General features: G+C 36.9%; 1 protein-coding gene across 4 annotated transcripts; it reads left to right on the top strand.

The window, feature by feature from the left end:
- The first annotated feature begins 1,138 nt into the window (after positions 1 to 1,138).
- Positions 1,139 to 24,864, top strand: LOC114302730 (uncharacterized). Of its 4 annotated transcripts, none has more exons than XM_082899163.1 (20): positions 1,139 to 1,438; positions 2,666 to 3,246; positions 3,577 to 4,219; positions 5,231 to 5,315; positions 6,339 to 6,481; positions 9,495 to 9,688; positions 9,885 to 10,015; positions 10,172 to 10,459; positions 11,307 to 11,444; positions 14,286 to 14,540; positions 14,779 to 14,919; positions 14,993 to 15,304; positions 15,777 to 15,950; positions 17,461 to 18,376; positions 18,559 to 18,806; positions 19,819 to 19,923; positions 20,607 to 21,752; positions 22,343 to 23,077; positions 23,181 to 23,406; positions 23,943 to 24,864. In XM_082899163.1, the coding sequence occupies exons 2-20, from the start codon at positions 2,703 to 2,705 to the stop codon at positions 24,617 to 24,619; spliced, it is 7,101 nt and encodes a 2,366-aa protein (XP_082755289.1). In that variant the 5' UTR covers positions 1,139 to 1,438; positions 2,666 to 2,702; the 3' UTR covers positions 24,620 to 24,864. The 4 variants fall into 4 exon arrangements, with proteins under 4 accessions (XP_082755289.1, XP_028103598.2, XP_028103599.2 ...); XM_028247797.2 differs by having other exon boundaries at positions 17,461 to 18,400; XM_028247798.2 differs by having other exon boundaries at positions 9,885 to 10,021.
- Positions 24,865 to 25,189: the final 325 nt, after the last annotated feature.

Genomic DNA, 25,189 nt, shown 5'->3' with positions numbered 1-25,189 from the left:
CATGTTTGAAAAAAAATATACTACGGGGTTTTTTTATTTGTTTTGTATTAGTCACATTTGGAGAATATAACAGCCACGTTTGGAAGGCCCACTTTGGAAAATATATTAGTCACGTTTGGAAAAAGTACAAAGGGCCTTTTTATTTGTGCTGTATTAGCCACGTTTAGAAAATACATTAATGCTTTATTAGCCACGTTTGAAAAATGTAACACATTCCAAAAATAAAAATAAGCCCAACAATTAATAAAAGCAAAAACATCATAACATGACACAATAATATATTAAATAGAATCTCATAAAATTATTTCCAAATGAACATGACTTATTGGTCTATAAAAAAAAGCAATGCTATGTCGCCCGAATTTTAACTTGCTCAAATTCCTTGAATTTTGACTTGCTGGTTGTCCGGTTGGTTATCTAGTAATAAGGTGACAGTTGATAAGATTGATATTGTTGATAACCACAGTAGAAAAGTATTTCACAGGTCGTTCGGACAATCGTCTGGATAGTCAACCAGCATGCACAAATTCAGACATTCGAGTAAACTCAAATTTGAGTTACTAATCATTTTCATAAAAAAAAGAAGAAGAGATTTCATTGTATATAGATTTCTAAAGTGAAATTTTCAAATAATTTTCTCTTAATTATATTGTAAAAAAAAAAAAACAAGAAATTATTATCAATATAATATTATGATTATTTATTTATTTAAATTAATGATCTAATTACTAATAAATATTTAAAAATGAATTTTAAACAAACTTGGTGAATAACACGGATAGAAAATTAATTTTAATAGTAATTTTTTAAACTTCTAAACTATTTTAACTACTTATCAAAATAAATTATATAATATTGTAAAAAAAAAAACAAGAAATTATTGTCAATATAATATTATGATTATTTATTTATTTAAATTAATGATCTAATTACTAATAAATATTTAAAAATGAATTTTAAACAAACTTCGTGAATAACACGGATAGAAAATTAATTTTAATAGTAATTTTTTAAACTTCTAAACTATTTTAACTACTTATCAAAATAAACCTTAATTTACTATTATACACGTGTAGCCTAGGGCGGTTTTACTCATGCAAAGCAAAGCAAAACAACGCAAAAAGGTAGATGTGTACCGTATGTGTACACTATTGTGAAACAAAACTGCGAACTCTCCGAGAACGAGTACGCAAATAAGTTTCAAGTGGGCTCTTCTACACCGTTAGATTGCGTAGAACTTACGTGGCTTAATCTCAACTGCACACCGCACAATATTGCAGGTTTTAGGCACGGTAGATGACCCGGTCCCCTCAAACGGGTCGTGACTCATCACACAGAAGTCTCTCCCTCGCTCTCCCTCCTTTCTATGAAAGCTCATCAGAGTCTCAAGAATCTCATCGTCGTCCTCGTTGATCGGCGTCGACAGAGCAATCTCCCGGTGAGTTTTCATTCAATCAATCTCTGTTTTTTGCTTGTGAAATTGCAATTAGTCTTTGCATTCGTGTTCTTTGGCGAAGTAGAATCCAATTGCATGTAAATTAGGGTTTCAAGGTGCGGTTTTGAAGCAGTTGTTGTGGTTCGTGGCTCTGACATTGTTATTTCTGAGACCTCTAGGGTTTTTTGGTTTTGTAATTGTACATAGTTTTTGTGTTTAATTAGCTTGGGACGTGATGGTCTTGGTGTTGGAAAATGAGTTCATCGTGATTTATCACCTGCATTGCCTCAAATAATTATGCTTTCTTTATCACTATTGATTAAGCCCTTTTGGTATGTATGCATTGATGAATTTTTTTTGTATTTGTTGAGAGATTGTGTGAAATTACTATTAGTGTACAATCGGTGCCACAGAGATAGCCAACTTTATTCGGAATGGGCGATGATTTGGATATCCGGAGGTGTAGAAAGAGCAACTGTGAGAAGCGGAAAAATCATCAAAACTTTGCATTTGTGTTCTTTGGCAAAGTCAAAGCCAATTGCATGCAAATTAGGGTTTAAAGGAGCGGTACTGAAGCAGTTGTGGTTCATTGGTCTGACATTGTTGTTTGTGAGACATCTAGGGTTTTTGCTTTTGTATCGCACATAGTTTTGTGCTTAATTAGCTTGGGACTTGATGGTCTTGGTATTGGAAACTGAGTTCATCATGATTGCACACCTGCATTGCCTCAAATCAGTATGCTTTCTTTAGCACTATTGATTAAGCCCTTTTTGTGTGTTTGAATTGATGAATTCTTTGTGTTTGTTGAGAGGCTTTGAACGGGCAATGGTGACAATGCTATGAAATAGGTATATTGTATTCCTTTAGTTTTTATCATGTGGGTTGGTGTGATTTTTTATTTTTGCTTTATACGGATGATAATGACAATGCTATGAATAGGTTTATTATCTTCCTTTCAGTTTTTATCACGTGGGTGGTTGTGATTTTGTTTTTCTTTTTCGCTTTGCATGTGGGTTGTTGTGTTGGAGGTTATAAAATGACATTTTGTTAGTACAATTTAGATAAAAGTTCAACACATATAGCTGAATGGATGCTTATTACTTCTAGCTGTAAACTAGGGCTTGTATACATATACTTTCCAGCAATATATTTCTTATAGTTTCAATGTAAATTTTTTAGTAATGGAATATTCGGTTTATTCTTTCTTTCTTTTTTTCCTGTTGATATCAGGGAGGAGAGCTCTGATTGCTTACTTTAATCTTGAAGGATGGCAAATGACACACAATCTACTTGCAAAAGTAAGGACGATGAGAGTAATAGTTCAAAAAAGAAGCCTGTTATTGGCAAAAGATCCTCTACTCCGGGCTCTGCAGTGGTGGATACCTCTGGTTTAAGAAGGTCAACTAGGGAGACACCATCACGGAAACAAATAAGCTCAAGCCCGTCAACTACAAGGAAGTCTGAGCGTATTGAGAAAAGGACGCCAACAGCAACTCCACTTAAGAGGAAACTTGAAATAGTTGAGAAAAAGAGGATGCCTAGTCCTTTGAGGAGGTCTGATAGGGGTAAGAAACACCTGTCATGGAGTTCTTCGGGTTCCAAGAAGTCTGAGAAGGGGTCTGCTTCATCAGATGTTAAAAGGAAAAAGTTAAAAAGAGAGAAGAGTGTGAAACAGTTGACACTAGGAGCGAGGGAAATGAGCAGAAGAGAGAAACGAGATCCAAAGCCTGTTGGTGTGAATAAGAAGAGAATGGATGCTCGTACTTATAAGTCTTTGTTTAAGCACCGACGAAGAAGAGATATTGCACCAGGTTGCCTTTTTTTTGTTTGTCTGTGTGTGTGCGCATCCTTTCTCCTCCCTTTTTTCTCAATTTTTTTGTTTTTGTTTTGTTCGTTATTCATGCTCTGTTATTATTTTCTCATGGGAGTGAAAGTTTTCACTTTCAATTAATCTGTTTCAAATACAAGAGATGAAGGCAAAAATGAAACACCACTAGTTGCCCATATAATCCAAGTTTGTTATATATGGTGGCTACCTCTTATAATCAAATAGTTGTACGATTGCAATTTCAGTTTTATTAATCTCTGCTGTCCCAGTTTTGTTAATCTTGCCCTTTTCATCCCCTCTGTTTATGTCACAGATTTCGATGTGGAGATGGAAAAGCAAGACAAATTGTCTCAAGTTGACAGCAGTGATTGCGAAGGCAGTGTTTCCAAGCAAGTGGACGACAAAGAGGATGGGGGTGATGAGTGCAGTGAGAGCATGGGAAAGCTATTGAGAGAAGGCGGCATTGAGGAAGCTTGTGAAGGAGGTGCGGAAGGGTCTCATCCGAGGTTAAATATTGTTGATGCAGAAGCATTAGGAAACCATGGTGAAGTAGCATTGTCATGCTCAAGCCAGAAGCATAGTTCTATGGAGGAACCTCGTGAGCCTTCAGAAGGAAACGATTTGTATGCTTCCAAGAATGGTGCAGGAGTCGAAGAAACTCTTGATGATGCCAAAATGGTGCAGGTGTATTGCTCTGCTGTGGAGAAGTTGCGAACTCCGGAGTTGGCAGGTTTGGCTGGTATGGGAAGATCACTTGATGGTGTTATTGATGAGCAAACTGGTGACAGAGTGGCATCTAAAAGAAAGAGGCATACAGTGGAGATGGATTGTAAAGCTTCAACATCTGCAAATAAAGCTAATTGCAAATCTAATGCCGATGCTGTTTCTCTGCCATCATCTGAGTGCAAAAGTGACGATTTTGATGGAACATGTGTCACATGTTCCAAAAGGCTAAGGTATCTGTATTATGAATGACCTATTTCTGTTGTCTTTCTTTCTGCCCTAGTTCACTGTACACGTTGCAGAGTCAAGCATACAAGCCAGCTATTTTTTTAAACTAAATGTTAAGATTGGAGGCTGGAGTTACTTCATATTTGTAAGTCCTGCTGATGTTAGATTGCATAATGATGATCACACATCTATTTATATGTGAGTTGCTCCATAGCCGTCATCTATTTTGATATAATTTTATTGAAAATATGCGTAAAGGTGCAACATCTGTTGACAGGTGGGTTATAAAGAGAACAACTATACTTACCCACAAAGCTCAGCTCTCATAATTAAGGAAACTAAAATCAGATTCACAAAATTTCTAGGAACAAATTAAAGTCGTCTTTAACGTAGAAATCAACATCTGTTCATCCTCAATGGTAAACGCCAAATGCATCACATTAAACGCATATGTGCAACCATCCGACTCTGTATATTTGAATTTTGAGCTCTACTAAAATAAATATGATGGAATGAGTGTGAGAACTTTATGTTACTCTTCACTTTTGCCTCACACCATTCTCTCAACCTCTCTCAACAACACATCTACTTTATTCATATATCTTCTCTTTAAATCTAACTTGGTATCAGAGTGGAAATCTTTTTTCCTCACTAGTTTTTGTTTCAGTTCTTCTTTCTCTCCTTGTATTTTTTATTTTTAATTTTTTTTCCAGCATTGGTTATGCTAAAAAAATGTTGATGCTCTTGATATAAACGGTAACTGGTCCTCTGCTGAGCACTTGATTAAAGCCTTATTTGTGTTGATGCTACTATGTGCTTTATTCACATTACAGTGCACTCTGAACACCTAATTTAAGCAGAACCTCTTTCTTTCTTCCACTCTCAGCTTCTTTAAGAAAAATCATGTCATTTTTATGCTAATAAGGGTTGATACTGTGTTTTTCAGTTGTGGAATACTAGAGTTCCTTTATTTTCAATGAGGAAATTTATGGTAAGCTGTCATTCATATCTTTCAGGGTGGATTATGATTCGTCAATGCAAGAGCTTTGCTTTTGCAACCAAGCAATAAACAAGGATCTATGTGGCACTTCTATTGCTAAGGTTGGTTTACTTTTTTGTTGCACTTTATCCTCATCTTTTTGACATGCTGGCTGCTTGAAGTTATTATTTTTATTTTTATTTTTTTTAGGGTGGGGTTTGGTGTGGTGTGGTGTGGGGAGGTTTGGTAAGATTTGATAGAAAGATCTGGTTTAACCCCACTCCATTGTTTATGGCCAAAGAAGGAAGTGTATCGTGTTGGACAACTGTCTCGGATACCAATACTCTGTAGACACTTCTAAAAGTGTGTTTGATCCTTCTTCAACATGTCTTAACTAAAAATTTCACTTCATCAATGTCTTAATTAAAATTTTAAATTCATAATAACAAAAACTGTAAGTGTGGTAGGTAGAGTTGAGTGTGTTAGGTGAGAGTTGAGTGTGGTAGGTAGATGTAAGTGTGTTAGGTGAGAGTTGAGTGTGGTAGGTGAGTATGTTTTTCTCTTCTATATATAGGAGAGTGATTGTATACATTCAATAAGATAATCAATATATCAATCAATAATAATACATACAATTTATTCTCTCTCTTTCTCTATACATTATTTCTTACAAAAACTTTATAGAAGTTTTAGTGACACTTCTTGAACCCCCTGAACGCGACCTATATGATGAATTTCTTCGTAGTAACTATGTTTTGCCTTCTTCATAATGTTACTTGTGCACTCTAAATATGTTTTGAAATATTTATAAAGATGAATACATGTGTATTTCAATGTTCAACATAAGCTAGTGCTATGTTGTCCTTTTAGAATGCAATTTTTACATGAATGATATCTTGATAGTTACTGAATATATGGCTTTTTAATTTTAATTAGTGTGTAGTTTAATGTTTGAGATATAATAAATTTATAAAAATATATAATTTTAATGTGTATTGTGTGTGTCTTGCATTTTTTGGAAATCGCCGTGTGCCATTTCTGTGTTGGAAATATCATTTTATAATAACATTTAAAACCTTCTACATGTATCCTAATAATTTATCAACCCTATAATAATATTGTCATTTTGTAATGCCTTGGATTAGGATAGGGGGGAACCTGAAGCCTTTGTTCGTGGATCGATTGACAAAAATGATGGCACTGCACATCGGAAGAAGTCTCTTTTAGATGCTCAAATTGATGGTCACAAGAATATATGTGTCATTTGCAAGCTTGGTGGAAAGCTCCTGTGGGTAACCCACTTTAATGTGCATTTATTGTTTCAAATGCTTCTTGTATGTACATAATGAAGTAATGTTATTTATTTTTTTGCTGGGGATAATGTTTATATTGTATTTTTAAATACCTGTGAACTTTTCCTTTATGTAATTATTTGTACACAGTTATTTTTATTGCTTTTCACTAATGGATTGTTTGATTTTTTTATTTTATTTTTTGTTGTTGTTTTTGTTTTTGGTGGAATTTAGTTTGAATGGAACTAATAAAGAACAAACGTGCAATTTGAAGGGAGGAAATTGAATATATATATATATATATATTTTTTTTTTCTGCCATTCATATTCAAGACAAATTATTTATAGCTCCTTCCCTGAGGATCCAGAAAAATACTATAAAATATTGATATATCTTAACCTTTTTTGATAGTCCTCATCTAGCGTTGTTCTTAATTCCTTCGTGGCATCAACATTTCATATTCAAGTTATTGGTTCATGAGTTTTTAGAAATCGATTGTAATAAGCAATGTTGTCCTCTTTAGGGCTTGAAGGACCTCAATTACAAATTTTTTTTACCCTAACTTACTTCATTGTATTAATTGTTTGTACATAATTTGATGATAACAAAGTGGTGGAAATCATAGGGACCGGGGATCTATTCTTTTGGATGAAATTATGTCTAATCATGAATTTTGTTGTTAAAAATGTAATAATAAGTTATAACTAACAGTCCATTTGATTACTTCTAAGATTTTAGATGTGTAGTGGTGTTTGGTTAGACTTTTGAAAGAATTGATTCATATCTTTTTGGGCAAAATTCACTGTATCCCCTCGTGGTTTGGTCCCAAAGTACTTCATCCCCCTGTTGTTAAAAATACCGAAAGAGACCTTATGTGGTTTTGGACTAAGATGCAACTTTAACTCCGTTGTCTTCATGTGAAAAACAACATCAATACCCCTTTGCTATCTTCTCTTTCTTTCCCTTCTATTATGCTTATAATTTTTTTTACTGAATCACATATTAATCAATTAAATTACATACTAACTCAAATATCCCTAAAATTATGTCTTTTAAAAATAATTCTTAATTTAATTTCATTTTTAATTGTCCACACACACACACACACACACACACACACGTGTATATAGATTAGTGCCTGAACTAAACTAGATACAAATCTATATACATACATTGGTATAGCTTAGTGCCTGAACTGAATTACAACTCAAAAGACAGCAAGTTATCATCGGCTACACGCACGGGATCAACGGTGGTTTTCAAACCCACCTGATAGATGGTGAAGGCAGAGAAAGCTATCAAATGGTATGCCAAAAATCACGGGTTCCTGTTTATTAGTGCTGAACAGGACTTCCTGTGGAATCCATGTACAAAAATGCTGCAACCAAAGTGGACATGAGATTGACTTTTCTTACAGTGAAGAAAAGTGGACATGAATAGATCGCGGGGGAGGAAGGAGGGAGTAGTGGCGAAGGTGGCGGGGGAAGGTGGTGGGGGAAGTTGTAGGGGCTAGTGTGGAGGAGGTGGTTGGTGGTGTAGGGGGAGGAGGGTGGACGTGCTGGGAGGTGGTGGGTGTATTAGGGTTAGGGTTTTGAAATGAGAAGAAGATGAGGGAAGGGTAAATGTGTCCTATTACAATAAAATTTGACTTCGCATTTTTTTGTTCTTTCACATTTCTCGAAGACAGTAAAAAAAACAACGCCTAATTAGTACACATTAATGTGTGTTTGGGAGGGGAAAGATTGGGTACACACCTAACTTTTGGCATAGTGCACAAAGTGGTTGCTCCGTGACTTGAACCCATAACCTCAAGGTCATTAGGCCAAGGTGTGTTACACAAATTCTGTTAATTTTTTTTGGACAGAATTTATAATGGTAGGGAGGTTTAATGCAAAATGATGAAAATCACATGGTGCCTCTTTAGCTATTTTTAAACCACAAAGGGGTGAAGTGCTCCGATGTCAAACCATAAGGGTTAAACTGAACTTTTCCCTATCATTGTTGCACAGTTTACATTCAAATTGGTATTTTACTTTATTTTATTTTTCAGTGTTGTATTTGGAATCTAATCCATCTCTAGTCTAAACCTTTCTAGAGGAAAATGATATATCTATTCAAGTTGTCTGTCTGGCTGAAGTTTACTGAGATCTTCTGCAGGATCAACAGTAATATGAACCACAAAAGATGATCTAGATTATCATTTCGCTTTTCTGTATAGTAAAAGTAGAAATTATTTATTGTCATCATTGTTATTTTTACGATAAGTTGACACGTAGTGGACCAAAATTGGTAAACTTGAAGCATTATTGAGTTGAGTTGCATTACCAAATTCTCCTTAGCTGACTTCAAAAGTTGATGGCTTTGCTTGATACCTTAAATCTATTGTTGTCTAACTGACCAATACATACACCGTACTTCGGTGTTGATATCAAAAGTGATAGATGATTGTTCTTGTCTGTATAAGCAGACTAGCTTCAGACAGTCACAAGTTAAGATAGGTAGTTGGAATATATTATGTTATTTCAGTATACTCTCTTAGCTTGGTGGTTTCCCAACCAACAAAACATCTATTCTATGTTTGATACTTGAATGTCAAGGACTGTGAAAACTTCTTGCTGTCTCAGACATGTTGCCTCGTGTATGAGTATGATACATTTTTTTGAGCTCCAGCATTGCATGTCTCTATGGTAAATAGCCTACCATACATTTTGCCATTAGCTAGCTTAGGTACTTCATTCATGCTGCTTATGAGTGCTGAAACTTGATACTTATCGAAAAAAAGAACAAAGAGTGCTGAAACTTGATTCCAGGACAATTTGGGATGGTGACCACCAGTATGCCATAAAGACAGTGGTCAGCATGTTTATTTCAGTTGATATTGCTTCTCTAGTTTCTGTGTGGTTATTGCACAGAAGTCATTGCTACATAGTTCAGTTTATAACTGTACTTTACCTTTTCAGTGCTTTGTCAAATTTGGTGTCTAATTGTACCCTTACATATAATTTCAGGTGCTGTGATGGAAAGGGTTGCAGTAGAAGCTATCATCTGCAGTGTTTAGATCCACCTCTGGATGACGTCCCACCTGGAGATTGGCACTGCTCCTCATGTGTAAAGAAGAAGATAGAATCGGGTGTCTATTCTGTGTCTGAAGGAGTAGAGTCAATTTGGGATGCTAGAGAAGTAGAGGTGCAAGATATTGAAGGTATGGACAAATTATCTCTTGCTTGAAAAAAGAACAAATTAGTATATTTCTGCATATCATAAAAAAACGTACTCCTATACTTCTAATAGTTATATGAATTCTGTGCTTTAAATTGTGCACTCCATATCTATGTGTAACATACAGATGGTTTTCTCTTTTTGTGATTTTCTCTTGCTAATTTGGTGCTTGGCTATAGGATTGCAAAAACAGAAGCAGTATTTTGTTAAATATAAAGGTCTTGCTCATTTCCACAACCATTGGGTACCAGAAACTCAATTGCTTCTTGAAGCACCATTGCTTGTTTCAAAATTTAATCGAAAGAATCAGGTCAAGGTACTTTTAATTTTTGTTATGGATGATAACCCCTATTCTTAGTTGACTCCTTCCTGTAGTCTTATTTGTCAAAGCAAGTTATGCAGTTGACCCTTTGTACCATAAATCCAGGAACCTTGCTGTTGTTGTAACAAGTCTTTTTCTCTTTAGGTCATGAATTGGAGGGAAGAGTGGAGAGTGCCACATCGTTTTCTGAAGAAAAGGTTGCTAACATCTCCCAAGCAGCAAGATGACCATCACAGTGAGCATGCTGGTGATTCTTCCAATTGTCATAATGAATGGCTTGTTAAATGGTGTGGCCTCGATTATGAACATGCTACATGGGAGTTGGAGAATGCTTCTTTTCTACATTCGCCTCAAGCCCAGAACCTAATTAGAGAGTATGAAAATCGTCATCAGAGGGCAAAGGAAGCTGCTTCTTTCGCTATATTAGACAAGGTGCCTTTGGTGACAGAATATGCAAAATCATCATATCTTCTTAGTTCATTGTCTTGTTTGAATTTCTTTCATTGCATCATTTATGTGCATTTGGTGACATGAATCCTTCGCAACAGATTTTTCAAGTGAACCTTCAAAATTAGAGATTTTCAAAAGGATATAATTTCTTTTGGTTTGCGAATTTTTATTATTACTGTGGATTTTGAAAATCAGTGCATTTAGAACTGTAAAGCAGTATGTGGCTGTTTTGGATGTCTATTAATTCATGTTAAATGGATGATCTAGCTTGGTCTCTTTTCTTTCCTTTGAACTCTTATTTTTCTTACTTCGCTTGCTAACTATGGCCTAAACTTGGTTGGGCCCCTCTGGAGCTTCCCCTAATTTTTGTAAAAATTGATGTTCCACTGGAAGTCAAATCTCCTAGCTTTGTAAATATGGAAAGGTTCTTTTGCTGCATGCTTTCTCTCTGTTAGATATCTGTGTGGGTTTATCCAACATGTTCCCAGTACTATTGGAGGTGTTTCATTTTCGTCACTTGACAAGGATATGGCTTAAACACCCATAACGCAATTAGATGATCTTGGGTTTTCTTGGAGCAGAATCAGTATGTCGTGAGAGAGTGTGTTGTCTGATATTCATTCAGGGGTCACTCACTGCATTTAGGAATCACACCTAACTTTGGAGCTAGTTTGATGCACTCCAATGCTGATTAAATTGTTGTTGATCATATCAAATGCATTAATTTAATTTTCTTCTTTATACTGTTAATGTTTTTCATGGTGATGCTAATTAATGGTGACATTATACTTGTACTGGTCAATAATATAGCATATGTGAAATACTGCAGACGAAGAAAAGATCCCTTTCCAAACTATCGAAGCTGCCGGCTGGAGTCCCAAATGGAAATTGTAATCGCCTAAGTGCTGTTAGCAAGCTACATGAGTATTGGCTCAATGGCCAGAATGCTGTCGTTATCGATGACCAGGTGATGCAATCTGATCAGATATGACATCATTACTCTATTTTTTTGATAAGTTTGTTAATTTTACTGATTCTTGGAAGGAATAGAGCTCACAATATCAAATAAAGCATTTAGGAATTTATTATTATTATAATTATTATTTTTAAATGAAGAGTTGAAAATTTAGCAAGAATGTAATACATGTGGATGATGTCTCCTGAAGGGTTAGTTTCAAATAAATATAGCCAACCCATTAGGCCAATACAAAATAAAACCTACTCTGATATGATATGGGACTGCATAATGTAACTAGGCTTAGTGATATATCTTCTCTTGGAAGCTTCAGGACAAAATTTATAGATTTTATTTGGGTTTTTGGTGTCAGGGTGTTTAATAATTTTGTAAATTGCTCAATAGGGTTGTCGGGGTTGTCCATGGGTTATATTCTGAGTCAAATTATGTCATTGGGTCTTGGGCCAATTTTATGGTATGCATTCCCAAAAAGGCAGGTACCATATGTCCCGTTATGACCCAAAGCGGTATTACTCTCATAATCAAGACCTTTTGGGTCAGAACCAAAACACCGCTTTGCCCCATAACCAACACCACTTTGGGTCATAAGAAAAATTTATGTTATAACCAACACCTTTTGCCTTATAACTGAACACCACTACGAGTCATAAACAAGACGGGCCTCACTTTGATTTGACATAGGCTAACCCCGCCTACACTTCAATTCATGACAAACACCACTTTGATTCATTGCCAAAACAAGTTTGGGTCATAACAAGTGTGTGTGCTGTAGCCTTGTTGTTGGGTCTTGTATGGAGTGTTTGTCTGGTCTAGGATATTCTAGCTAGTTAAAAAATTTCAGTTTCCTAATTTAGGAGTCGTAAGTCCTCATAGGAATAAGAAAAGTGCCTGTAAGTATGTATGCAATCTTTCTATTCATTGGAGTTGAGTTATTTACAGAATTGTGTGAAGCTTTTGATACTTTTTGTGATACTTTGTGCAACCTTATATGTGACTTATTAGGGAAGTCTAGGTGGGATTTTGAGGGTTTATCTCTCTAAATTTTCCCCCCCCCCCTCCTATTTGTCACAATTGTTGTTCCAGGTTACTGGTCATTGCCCCCTAGAAGTCCTTTTTTTTGGCCCCAGGACTGTGTCCTATGGATTTCCAACCCGGTGGTTTAAGATAGTTGTCCTTTTAGATAGGGACATGCTCCCATCACAGTTGAGAATATGTGATTGCGCAGGTCACCTGAGAGCTAATTTAACTGATAATTGCGCAAGTCACTTGAGAGCTAAGATGTTGTATCAGTTTCTCTTTTCATGACATGTATCAATTCATAATTCTTTCAGGATGCCTGTGCATATCTGATGGGAATATTCTGACATGTTTAGGAAACCTAAAGTTTAATATATTTAGGAGTTGTAGATTTGTTTAGAACTTTATTTTGAGTATTATTTTTTATTTTTGAGTATTATTTTTTATTTGAACTTGTTAACTTGTGTATATAGGCTGAACCTGAATGTAATGAATTTTTTTGAGTTTTGGCATAGTTGAATTTTACATCATACTGTTATTTGGTCTTGGGTAGAACTTAACCAAAAATCTAGCTCAAGAGGTGAGGGTGCCTTCACGCTTATATGCTTAATATTATTTTTGTACTTGGGCGATGTGGGACTTTGCTTCACACCTTCCCTCAAGCCCAACGTGCTCACTTGGCAACACTTGTGGCTTGCAAGCGAGGGACACGTGTCCTACCCATCCCTAAGTACTTCGGTTCTTATATCATGTTATACGGTCTTGGGTAGAACTCACCCCAAAAGCTAGCTATCAAGGTGAGGGTGCCCTCATGCTTATATGCTTAATATTACTTTAGTATTCAGGTGATGTGGGACTTCGCTTTACACATACCTCTCTCTTTAGCAGAATTCGCTTCACACATACCTCTCTCTAACAATGTGTTGATTGGATGGCGTGCTACTTTTGTTCAATTATGTTTGGAAAGACGGGATATTTTTAATTGGCTTATTTGTGATTTCTTAATCTTATTTTGTTCTGCAAAATATCTGAATCACCCTAAAATTTACTATCTTTTTTCATTTTTTAATTAATCAATTGTGTGAGTCATTTATTTGTTCATTTATTTTTTTGTCAGCTTATTTTTAGGTTATATATATATATATATATATATCACAATACTGGTAGTGTTTTTGATCTGTCACTCATGCAATTGTGTTTTATTTTGGAAGACTTTTGGCTTTGTTTGGTTTAGATTTTGAAAAGAGTTTTGAGTTTTGATTTGTATTTTGAAAGATAAGTTGTTGAAAAAAAGTTTTGAAAATTGAAAATTTGTTTGGTTATGAGTTTTGAAAATAATTTTGGGATGTTTTACAGTTTTTTTTGTTGTTGTTGTTGTCGTCGTTTATAGTTGAATAAATGGGTGTAAGAGAAAATTTGCTTGATTGATGTATAGAATGTGAGAGAGGAGAGAAGAGAAAAAAAAAGTGATTGATTGATTTATTAATAAAAAAGAGAAGAGAGGAGAGAGAAAAAACAATTTTGAAAATTTGTTAACCAAACATGTTTTTTGATTTTTTGATTCAAATGTTAATTTAAAAACTAAACCAAACACTACCTTTGTTTTGTGTAATGCTGGGGAGAATTTACTGTTACAACATCCTAAGATGAATACCCCAACCCTTGTGCCTAGGTGTGCTCTTTGATTAGTGATAGTTTTGGAAGTTGATAACCTGTTTGGCATTTGAGTTAGTTGATTGTGTCAAGGTGTTGTTGCTTATATTTCACATGCACCAGTAATTTATATAGTGAATCTAATAGGCCTTTTATTTGCAGGAGCGAGTAATAGAGGTGATCTTATTTATTCTATCATTGGTGTCTGATGTTAGTCAGCCTTTCCTCATCATCACAAATTCATGTGCTCTTTCTTTATGGGAAGCTGAGTTCTCGCGTTTGTCATCATCTACCAACGTTGTAGTTTACAGTGGAAACAAAGATAGTAGAAGAATTATCAGGACTTTTGAGTTTTATGAGGAAGGGGGTTGCATAATGTTCCAAGTACTTTTATCGACTGTGGAAGCTATTGTCGAGGTATATTTGGACTGAGGGATTCTATTGCTTTAGAGGTTTTTGAATGACCTTAGGGTTTGACATAAATTGCCAGTTAACTGAATTTTAAAGAACTTGTTCTCGACATTTATTGTCACTAGTTTATTGCATTTGCTTTGAATTTCATCAGTGGAAAAATTCTTTTTATTGCTACAGTTAGAGGCTGTACATGTTCACTTGCCAAAGCATCTACTTAACCTTTTCACTTATCATTCTGCAGGATTTAGAAGTGATAAATTGCTTTAGATGGGAAGGAATTATAGTTGATGAATGCCAGCACACTGGGATTTCTAAACATTTTGGACAAATTAAAATGTTAACTACAGAAATTAGGGTTCTCCTTTACAATGGTCGAGTAAAGGTACGATAGTTCATTCACTTTGTTTATACTATTTAATGCAGGTTATGCTTAATGATCATACTGGAATTGGCAGGATGGTATAGCTGAGCACCTTAATCTACTGTCGTTGCTTGATTCTCCCAGTGATTCGGATTCAAACAATGGCCTCCAAACTGATTTGAATGATAATCTTGATAAATTAAGGGAGAGGTTGAAACGGTTTGTTGCATATAGGTGCAACCCAGAGTCTCCTAAATTTATTGAGTATTGGGTTCCCGTTCTGCTATCCAATGAGCAACTTGAGCAGTATTGTGCTACTCTGTTCTCAAATTCTTCGTCTCTTCGCTCATGTTTGAAGAATGATCCTGTTGGGGCCCTTCGTGATATTCTTATTTCTACACGGAAGGTTTGATTTGATGTACTTTTAGCATCATTGCATGTGATCTATAAGCTGTTTCAAGCATCTTCCTTCTGTATGTGTATGCTTGAATGTACATCTATGCACTTTTTTTCCCTTATACATGTATATCATGCCATTAATCAAATTCTGCAAGATAATATAGTGGCAGAAGCCTTGCAGTAGTGTAACTAGGTCCCTTTCTCTTCCATCCCCATACTTTCTCCCTCTTTCCTCATACACAAGAAAAAACATATGCATTCATATATCGCATCTATTCATTTGCAATAATATGGTTACTGATCTATTCATTACTGCTTAAATAATTAAATCTCTCCATCAGGATATACTGCCATTCGCAGTTAACTTGTTTGAATTTTCCTTTATATTTAGAATGGTTAAAGAATTTAAATTGTTTTATGTTGAATGGTTATTCATAATCAGCTTTTTGGGAAATTTCTTTTCTGGTTTTTGTTGATAGTGCTGTGATCACCCCTACATTGCTGATCCATTATTGCGAGGCGTCTTAGCTAAAGGTCTTTCTGAGGTCGAGTTTATGGATGTGGGAATAAAAGCAAGTGGCAAGTTACGACTTCTTGATACAATACTCTCAGAGATTAAAAATCGAGGAGTAAGAGTAGTAATCCTTTTTCAGGTACATGATCTGATCACTTTAATTTTAATTTGCAAGGGGGCATATATATTTCTTGTGAAACTGTACTCTGTTGAATTATGCTGTGCTATTTTTTTAGTCTTTTGTATTTTTTGTATTTTTTATTTTTTTATCACTGTCCTCTTATTCAGATAATCTGATATGTCATTTTTGGCAAAACAGTTTTTGACGAGTAAATAAAATTACATTAAAGAAAGTGCCAAGGAGCACCCCCTTTGTTACAAAATCAAAAAAGAGGAAGAAAATAACATCTACTTAAGACTCACACCCAGAGAGAGAGAGAGAGAGAGGGGGGGGGGGGGGGGAGTTCTCTCCCCCTTGGTGACCGACAAACTTCTCTCTGCCTTTGCGTTGTTGGAGTTAAGCTCAAAAATTAAAGAAGAGGATATGCCCTTATGTCTAATATGACCCACTGATGTGCTAGACCCTTATGACTGTTGGGGCCTATACATGAAAAAAGAATCCATGGGCTTTGTTGAATCTGTCTCCACTTTTATATTTTTTTCTTGGGCTCGGGCTCTATTACCTTACGGAACAAATGATATGCCCTTATCTCTATTGCCTCAACATATCCCCCCGACTGCTTTTCTCTCTTTATCTTCAATCTCAGGTTGCTTTTGCAATGTAATGTAACCCCCTGTGACACAACCTTTTCTATCTATCTATCTATCTATCTATCTATCTATCTACTATTCCTTTTTTTCCCTCTTCTCTTCTCCCTCATTTTAGCCACTAATCCCTCCAACAACCACCCCCTCCATGAGGACCCCACCCAGCCGACATAATCTTCTCTCTCTCTGTGTCTTTATCAATACTCGTGTTCCCTATTCTCTTCTCCTCCATCTCAGCCCCTTCAACACCCACCCTTCCATAATGGTCTGGCACCATATCCCCATCCAGCCCTTTATCCAGTCCAACAAGTCCTGGGGAAGGCCTCAACTTCAAATGTATTGCATCCTAAGGTTAAGCCAGTCCCACCACTAGATCCACCCCTATATTCAGCCTTAGATTGAAAAAGTACCCCCCGAGAGATCAATTGAAAACAGAGGGATACAAGCCCCACATATCGATACAGAGAAAAGATTAACAACAAACGAACTAGGGCCAAATCAAACAGTAGATTGAAAAAGATAAATCCTGCTTTGAGTGCATTATTTGTTAATCTATTCCCACAACATCTAATTCCCAACTTTCAGGATTTTTGTTTACTCAAAATCATTTCTTTTGTGCGTAGTTTTACCTTGATCAATGCTTTCTGTTGAAATTTTAACTTGATCTAGTTATTAATGTTTGAATACACTCCATGCCACTAAGCGGTCATGTTTTTTGTTTAAGTTTTAACTTCTCAAGATTTCCTTTGCATGTTTCTCTCAGTTTTCTTCATCTGTCTCTCTATATACACACAATCATTTGTGCGCGCACCCATGATCTGTGTCTGCACTGGACAATAATTTGTGTGTTCTTTGGTTCTCATATTGTACATTTTTGACAGTTGATTAGTGGTTCTGGAAGGGATTCTATTGGAGATATATTGGAAGATTTTATAAGACAGAGATTTGGTAAAGACTCTTATGAACGTGTTGACCACGGAGGTGTTCTCCTGTCTAAGAAGCATGCTGCCATGAACAAGTTCAATGACAAGGGTAGTGAGAGATTTGTGTTTTTATTAGAAAATCGTGCTTGCCTTCCAAGCATCAAGTTGTCATCTGTGGATGCCATAGTCATATTTGATAGTGATGTGAACCCAACAAATGATTTAAGAGCACTACACAAAATATCAATTGTTTCATCTTCTGAACCGATTAAAATATTCCGTTTATACTCATGTTGTACCGTGGAAGAAAAACTTCTAGATCTTGCAACACATGATGTTACTCTTGATAGCAATCTGCAAAGCATAAGCCGGAGTACTAGTCACATGCTGCTCATGTGGGGGGCTTCATATTTATTCAACAAATTGGAAGAGTTCCAGGATAGTAATACCTCAACTACAGGAGCAAATGCGTCTTCCGAATCACTTGTCAAAGACGTTGCAAAGGAGTTCTTGGCTTTAGTTTGTCAGCATTGTGAAAGTACATATACAAACAACTCTCGTATAATAAAAGTTCGATACGGTGGGACAGCATACAGTAAAAATGGTTCATTGCTTGGTGAGTCATTGCTTGGGGAGCTAAAAACTCAGTTGACAGGTGGAGAGCCCCATGTCTTTTGGGCAAAGCTGTTGGAGGGAAGGTGTCCTCAGTGGAGATATTCATCTGGGCAATCACAGAGGAACAGGAAAAGAGTCCACTATTTCAATGACTCTCCAAAGAAACCGGAGGTCAAAACTGATGAACTTGGAAAGAAACGCAAGAAGGTGGTGAACAATAGTGCTGATCCAGCGTCTCTAAGCCCCAGATTAAAAGAAGGTGAACTTCTAAGGAATAAGGGAGGTAAACGAAAGAAATTGTTTATTTTTCCAAATTGATATCATCTTTCGGCTTTCGTTCATTTTTTTTTCTTGAATGAAGCTTAACTTTTTGCAGGAAACTGTATAGCTATTCTGATTTCCATGTTTTAAGCTTGCTGATGGCTTCTCTTAATTCTACAGGAGGTTCTGAAGTTGCAGCTGATAATGGTTCTCAATTTCTGCCTAGGTCAACTGCTTGTGTAACGCGCACAGTGTGTACAAACAACCATGCTTCCACCTCTCCATTTCCCTCTAATGTTGTCTCATCGTTATCTAAAGTTCAAATGGTTGAGTCTGAGGAAGGAATAAGATTGCATGACGTACAGCAAAAACTTAATGTTCTTCTGAAACTCGAGATTTCCAAACTCTGTGAAATTCTACAACTTTCAGTATGTATCTTGTATTTTTACTTCTTATGGCTGTCTCTTTGCCTCCACCCATCCCCCGCCCCAAAATTGTTATTGTATTTTTTCTATATCTTGAAAGAAACTGAATTAGTGAAGTCATACATAAGGTATTTCTGAAAGGGGAAACTGCTACTGTTGACTTGCCTCGCCCTTCTAATGCATGCTGGAAGAGTGAACAAAACAAAGATGACTATTAAGAGCCTCGGCATACTTTCATGATTTCAAGTTGGTGATAGGTTGTTTGATTAAGCATGCTCTGTTTTTAGTTTATCATCCTCCTTGTACATTTCGTTGCATCTTAATTGTGAGTTCTTGCCTAGGGAGATTGAAGTCTGATTGGCTGTATATTTTTAATGGGTTTGATAGAGTAACTATTGTTTTATACAAAACTGCATTAGCTCTCTAAAAAACTCTTTACACCCAAAATTTCAAAATTTCTTGTCTACCTATGTAATTTTCTCATATATGTTCTACAACAGCATGTCGGAATCAATGGCATGCGTCATGGACATTTGTTTGGTTACAATTGTTATGCACAATTGTGTCATTATACTCTTTTCACATGATTTTCTAAGGTGCCTAGATTTCTCGCGTTATGAGATTGAATGCCAACAGGTCCTAGGCAAATAGCAATGATGGTTTTATCTTTATCTATTATTACACATCTAGGGAATTTGTATTACTCCCTTACTCTCTTATTGTTAGTCAACTTAGTGCATTTTAGGAATTCACCCACTAATAAATGCATTCCATGTTCAAGTAAAATGGGTAATTTAGAAAAATGTCAATATATTTTGCTTTTACTTTTCAGAATATACTAATATTTGGACCAACATATTGGGATTTGAGGACCATTACTTAATTAAACTAATATTATTGATCTCCACACACAGGAGCACATGTAAGGGACAACCGGGGTAATGGTGATGATGTGTTGCATTTATACATTGCAAAATTATTTACTCTAATTTTATGTTTTGGGCTGTAAGCGCAGGAAGATGTCAAGGATATGGTTGGAAAGTTTCTTGAATATGTTGTTAGTAATCATCATGTCAATAGGGAACCAGCAACCATATTGCAGGCTTTCCAGATATCTCTGGTTAGTATCTAACCACTACTAGAACTATCGTACTATGTGAAAGTGTTTTTGTGTTTACAAAGACTTAGTCATTTTCCTTTGCTTATATCCAAATTTGTAATGGCATGTTGGGCCTCTTTTTCTACATTCCATATTGATCATGATGTACAAATCAAAATCAATTGAAAAAAGTTATTATGGATCTCCTTTGTGTACAAAAGTTGTTATTACCAATGTCCTACTTTGATACTGGAATGGAAAACTAAAATAAAATAGAATTAGATGGGGGATAAATTCGCTTGAGATAATGAAAACTTCAGTTGTTGGAGAGTTTTGTGAACTTTATGAAGGGCCTTTTCTCAAGTTCCCGAGATAACACATACACACATGCTATCTGTTTTGTTTTTATATTTAAGGGAAAAATTCACTTGTACTTGCCCCGAACACACACACTTACATCTCCTGAACTCGGGACTAAAGTAAAATGGTAATTTTTCTGTCCAAAATAACAGAATGTGCAACTCCAATTCCAAGCAGTTATTTCAAGGCAGGAGTCACATTCTGTAGTTTTCGACCCAAAAAAAAAAAGAAAAGAACTTTTCACTTTAGTCCGAAGTTCAGAGGATGTATGTGTTTTCCCCTATATTTAATCTATTTCAGAAGTATGATGAGTTTCATTGCGTTGTTGCACTGTGGTATTTCAGTGTTGGATTGCTGCGTCATTGCTGAAACACAAAGTTGATAAGAAGGAATCACTTGCATTAGCAAGGCAACACTTGAATTTTGGCTGCACAGATGAAGAGGCAAACAATGTGCATTCAAAGTTGCGGTTGCTGAAGAAAATGTTCTTACGCCATGTGGATAATTTCAAGGAATTAGAGTCTCCAAAAGATTCCATATCAGCAACTGAGGATATTATGAAAGAGCTGCCAGATGCAAGAATGTCACAATCTGTAGCACCCAGTCAGCAACATGTAAAAGTTGAGACTGAAGAACGATCGGAGAACTGTGAACTTGCCGAGGACAGGCTCCTCTCACAGAAAAAACATGGAGCAAAACATAAATTAGAGAAGAAAGAATTATCAAAAAGTATGAAGCGCATGCAGAAAAAGTGTGATAAGCGGATGATAAAGCTCAATCAAAAGCAACACGAGGAAATTCAGGAGTTCTATAGAATTTTCGAGGAGGAGAATATACAACTACAGAAAGAGCACAAGTTGGAGACAGCTCTTGTTCGCTCAATACACAGTAATATTGCAGTTAGATTAGATAAGCTGAAGAGATTAGATGATGAATTTATGAAGAAAATGGAAGAACGCAAGCGCGAGAAAGATATACGCCATAAAGAACTTGAGGCCAAGCAGTTGGCTGAAAGGAATGAGGAGAGGCAAAAGGCAGTTTGTTTGTTGGAAAAAATGAAGTCCCGGTTACAAGCTGAATCATCAGGTGAAATGCCTTTGTATAGATCTGAATACGGGGGCACCAGTGAGCAAGTTCACAGTACCGCTGAGAACGTTGCCACTGTGTCTGGATGCCTTATAGAAGAACAAAATCCTAACGAATTGCAAGATACTGAAGTGGCTCCATCTGATATGCCTAGGACTGCTGCCAGTGAAGCTGTGGGGTGTGGTGTCACCAATGAAACTCCGACCATTGAATTGCATCTAAATCATGAAACTGATGCAATTGATCCTATGGCCTCACATAGATCGGCTTCAGGATTTAAGCAGCTCTCCATCTTGCGCAGTCCTGAGAACAATGTTGTCGTGAACCCACCTTCTGCAGAACAGATCCCTGCTGGAGCACCATCAAGTGTACAGGAAGTCTGTGAAAGTGCTAGGAACAAATTGGTGAGTGGTGCTCATTTTGTAGAAATTCTAAGTCCTGATGTAGAGCATAGTCAATGAGATAACTCAGATGTATCAGTCATGGCTCCTATGGCAAACCAAAATGATGCAGTTCGTAGCCCCATCAATGGTGGCTCACTTTCTGTGGAGCTGTATTTGGTAAAATCACCTTTAGTGAAGCCAGTTGTTACTCCAGCTCAAGCTGGCGCGTCACCACAAAATGTGGTATATTAGTTCTTTTGTTTTGACTATTCTCTTTGACAATTTTTATCATGATCTTCTTAGTGTTCTATACAAATGTTGACTAACTCCTGGACTCCTCACTGAACATATTACTCTGGTAGTACCTGTAGTATAAAAAAGTGTGGTTGATGCGACATTTGTTTTGGAGTTCAAATTGATTTTCAAGAATCCAAAGGAAACTCCCTATGCAATGGATCCTGTCTTATTTATTGTCTAATATTCCTTCATGTTGTTAAGAAATCCTTATTCAGATGTTAATTCCAATTTCCCTCAACCATTTTGGCTAATGGAATGCTAAACAGATATGATTCTGCAGCTTGATTCTCAGTGTTTTTATCTTATGTTGTCAGGCTATCCAGGATGAATGTTCTCACTCGTCAACATCTACTGGAATGCATGATGGAGATGCACCGGCTACCGGCAGTCGGAGTGTTCTGCAGCAAGTCGAAGTTTCAACATTGCATCCCACTGATGACAGAACGACTGATCAAACTAATCACAGAACACTTGTGATTGAGCAGGCCGAGCAACTGCAGCTGTCTGCATCAACTGATTCACCTGTTGATCACAATCAACCTGAATCACATACAGCTTCTGGAGTTCAACTACCTGTAGAAGGCCACAACACTTCCCAAAGTGTGGAGGCTGCACAACAATTTGAAGGCCCAGCAGTACCTTCAAATCGAGCAGTTATGCAACCTGGGGCAAATCTGGCACCACTTCTTCCGCTGCATGCTATAGATGTACCTCCACACCAGAATCAGCCTGATTTGCATTTAGCTGTTGGAAATGATTATCAACCAAGCAGTGAATGGTGTACCTCTTTCCAAAATGCGGGGGCTTCATCACAACTGCTTGAGGATACAGCAGGGGTTCCAAATCAAGTTATTCCTGGTACACAGTTGGGAATGCACCCTCCAATTGACACTCCTCTCGGAGGATTTGGAACACATCTGCCATTACGTAATGCTCACCAAATGGCCTCTCGGATACAAAATCAGCCTTTACATGCTGATCCACTTCAAAATGAATTGGAAAGGTTACGAAAAGAAACGGATCAAGCAATCAAGGCCCATGAAGATACGGTTAGTGTCTGGTTTGCTTATTCTTGGTCACTTTATTTTTTTTTTTTTTGAAGTAGGGTTTAGATTTTGGCTTTATCACTGACTACTGTCTTTCTCTGAGCAGAAGTTGCGGCTGAAATCTGATTGCGACAAGGAGATAGAGGAAATTGTAGCTGAAATTCGTAGGAAGTTTGAGGCTAAACTTCAGGATGCTGAGGCATCGTTTTTGCTGAAAAAGAAGGAACTTGATGCAAATCACGGAAAAGTTCTCATGAATAAGATATTGGCTGAGGCTTTCCGGTCCAAGTGCCTAGATCTTAGGCCTTCTGGGGCCTTGGGAATACAGCAAGGTACGTAATTTCTTGAGGTCTTAGTTGGGTCATCTCTTCTGAATGTAGAAATTTTGTTAATAAGTCTCTCTCTCTCTCTCTCAAAATAGGCCATGAGGCTTAATTTTTATGCCCAAGATTGATTTGTTTATGCCATTGGTTACGTGAGAGATGTACTCATTCAACCACTGAACCCATTTAGCTTTGATCCCTATTGTTTGTGGTTGGCTACATGGATCAGTCTTCCCCAATCAGCTTTATGAAAAGTCATGCTGATTGCTTATACTCATCAAGGCACAAAGTCACGCTATGCTAGCTTCATGAATAGTAATGTTATCGAACATCACCTAGATTGGTACACAAGAAAATTTCTATGGGAACATTCAGTTTATTAGTCTGTAATAGCTGAACCAGTATCCACTACCTTCTCTTTTCTAATATCTATTTATTTGTGCATGCATATGTAAGCGTGCAAACACACGTATATTGATTTATTGTTTTCCATAGTGACTCTGCATTTCTTGTTATTGAGCACCTAAACTTTCATGCCCTTGCAGTTGTGCCTTCCAGTTTCTTGCAGCATCTCCAACTTCTAGCATCACAGACTGCACCAAGACCTTCCCCTGTTACTGGTTCGGCTTCTACTGTACCAGCTGCCGCCAGCCAGCAGACTACAGCACCACTGCCACAGGTTGTCCATCATTCATCGGCACTTTTCTCGAGCATGCCAACTAGGCCCCCTCATATTGTCCCCATTACCCCTCCTACTGGAAACTCCCAAGTTGTCGGTGAAATACGTGCCCCAGCTCCACACCTTCTACCATTTAGACCTTCGTCGTCCATGTCCGCAACAAGTATTCCCTCACTCCCACGGGGGTTGCCAAGTCAACATGCGCAAAGAAATCTTCCTACAATTTCCCCCTTAGTTCTCCCAGTTTTACCTCGACCACCACCACCACCACCACCACCCCAGCATGAAATCAGCGGAAGGTTGCCAAGTCTTCAGAACTCATCTCCACCTGTGGCAGGGATGGTTGTTGACATTGATAGCCAACCTTGTGAACATCCACCAAACGTTTTGCCGCCTCTACCAAATTTGGGTTTGAAATTTGGTTTGCTTGACCTATCACAATTCGGAGCACCAGGTAGCGAAGGAGTTAGTGAGAGGGTTAACTTGGCTGCCACTTCAGGTGTAGTGACTGACGTTGTTTGTGTATCGGATGATGATGACTAACTTGTTAGGAATGTTGTAAAGTTTCCAATATAGCCTGGCTCAGGTTGTGGGGGTTTGCTCAGGAGAAAGGGCTTTTGAAGTGGATATCTGGGAAGAGGCCAAGTGTGCCAAACTTTGCCCTAAAAAAATTGCTGCTGTATATGGTCAATGCTTCTTTTTTTGTTCTAACATATGTTGTACAAATTTATTTTTTTTTCTCCCTTTATCGTCTTTTTTAAATAAATTACTTTGCCTCATTGTGGATATTTGGAGTCTTACAGGTGGTTTTTCATTTACACACTTGCACATACAAAATAAATGACGGCCGGTTTCAGTGCATTAGACTCTTTGCAGGGTCTTGGAGGTGGATTGAAGTAGATATTTTTTATACTGGAAAATTATCTATTTACGAGTGTTTAAAGTGAAAGGTCTATATTGAATATTTGGATTGCACTTGGATTGTGTGCTATAGGGAAAGTTATTGAGAAGAAAATTGTTAAAGTTTAATCCCCCTGGAATATATTCAGATTATCACACTCCTCCCTTCATGCCCTGCAACCTAATCTCCTTGGCAGAAATGAGTTTGTGAGG

Source organism: Camellia sinensis, chromosome 12 (genome assembly GCF_055761805.1).
Source record: "Camellia sinensis isolate YWXY chromosome 12, ASM5576180v1, whole genome shotgun sequence".
Classification (NCBI taxonomy): domain Eukaryota; kingdom Viridiplantae; phylum Streptophyta; class Magnoliopsida; order Ericales; family Theaceae; genus Camellia; species Camellia sinensis.
The sequence above is the reverse complement of the archived record's forward strand: the minus strand, read 5'-3'. Positions and strand labels throughout refer to the sequence as shown.

Bases quoted from the DNA above. Each gene is read 5' to 3' on its own strand.
- LOC114302730 (XM_028247796.2), top strand. From the start codon at position 2,703: ATGGCAAATGACACACAATCTACTTGCAAAAGTAAGGACGATGAGAGT. The intron at 6,482-9,494 runs GTGGGTAACCCA...ATATAATTTCAG, and splicing joins AAGCTTGGTGGAAAGCTCCT to GTGCTGTGATGGAAAGGGTT. The intron at 10,022-10,171 runs GTACTTTTAATT...TTTTCTCTTTAG, and splicing joins ATCGAAAGAATCAGGTCAAG to GTCATGAATTGGAGGGAAGA.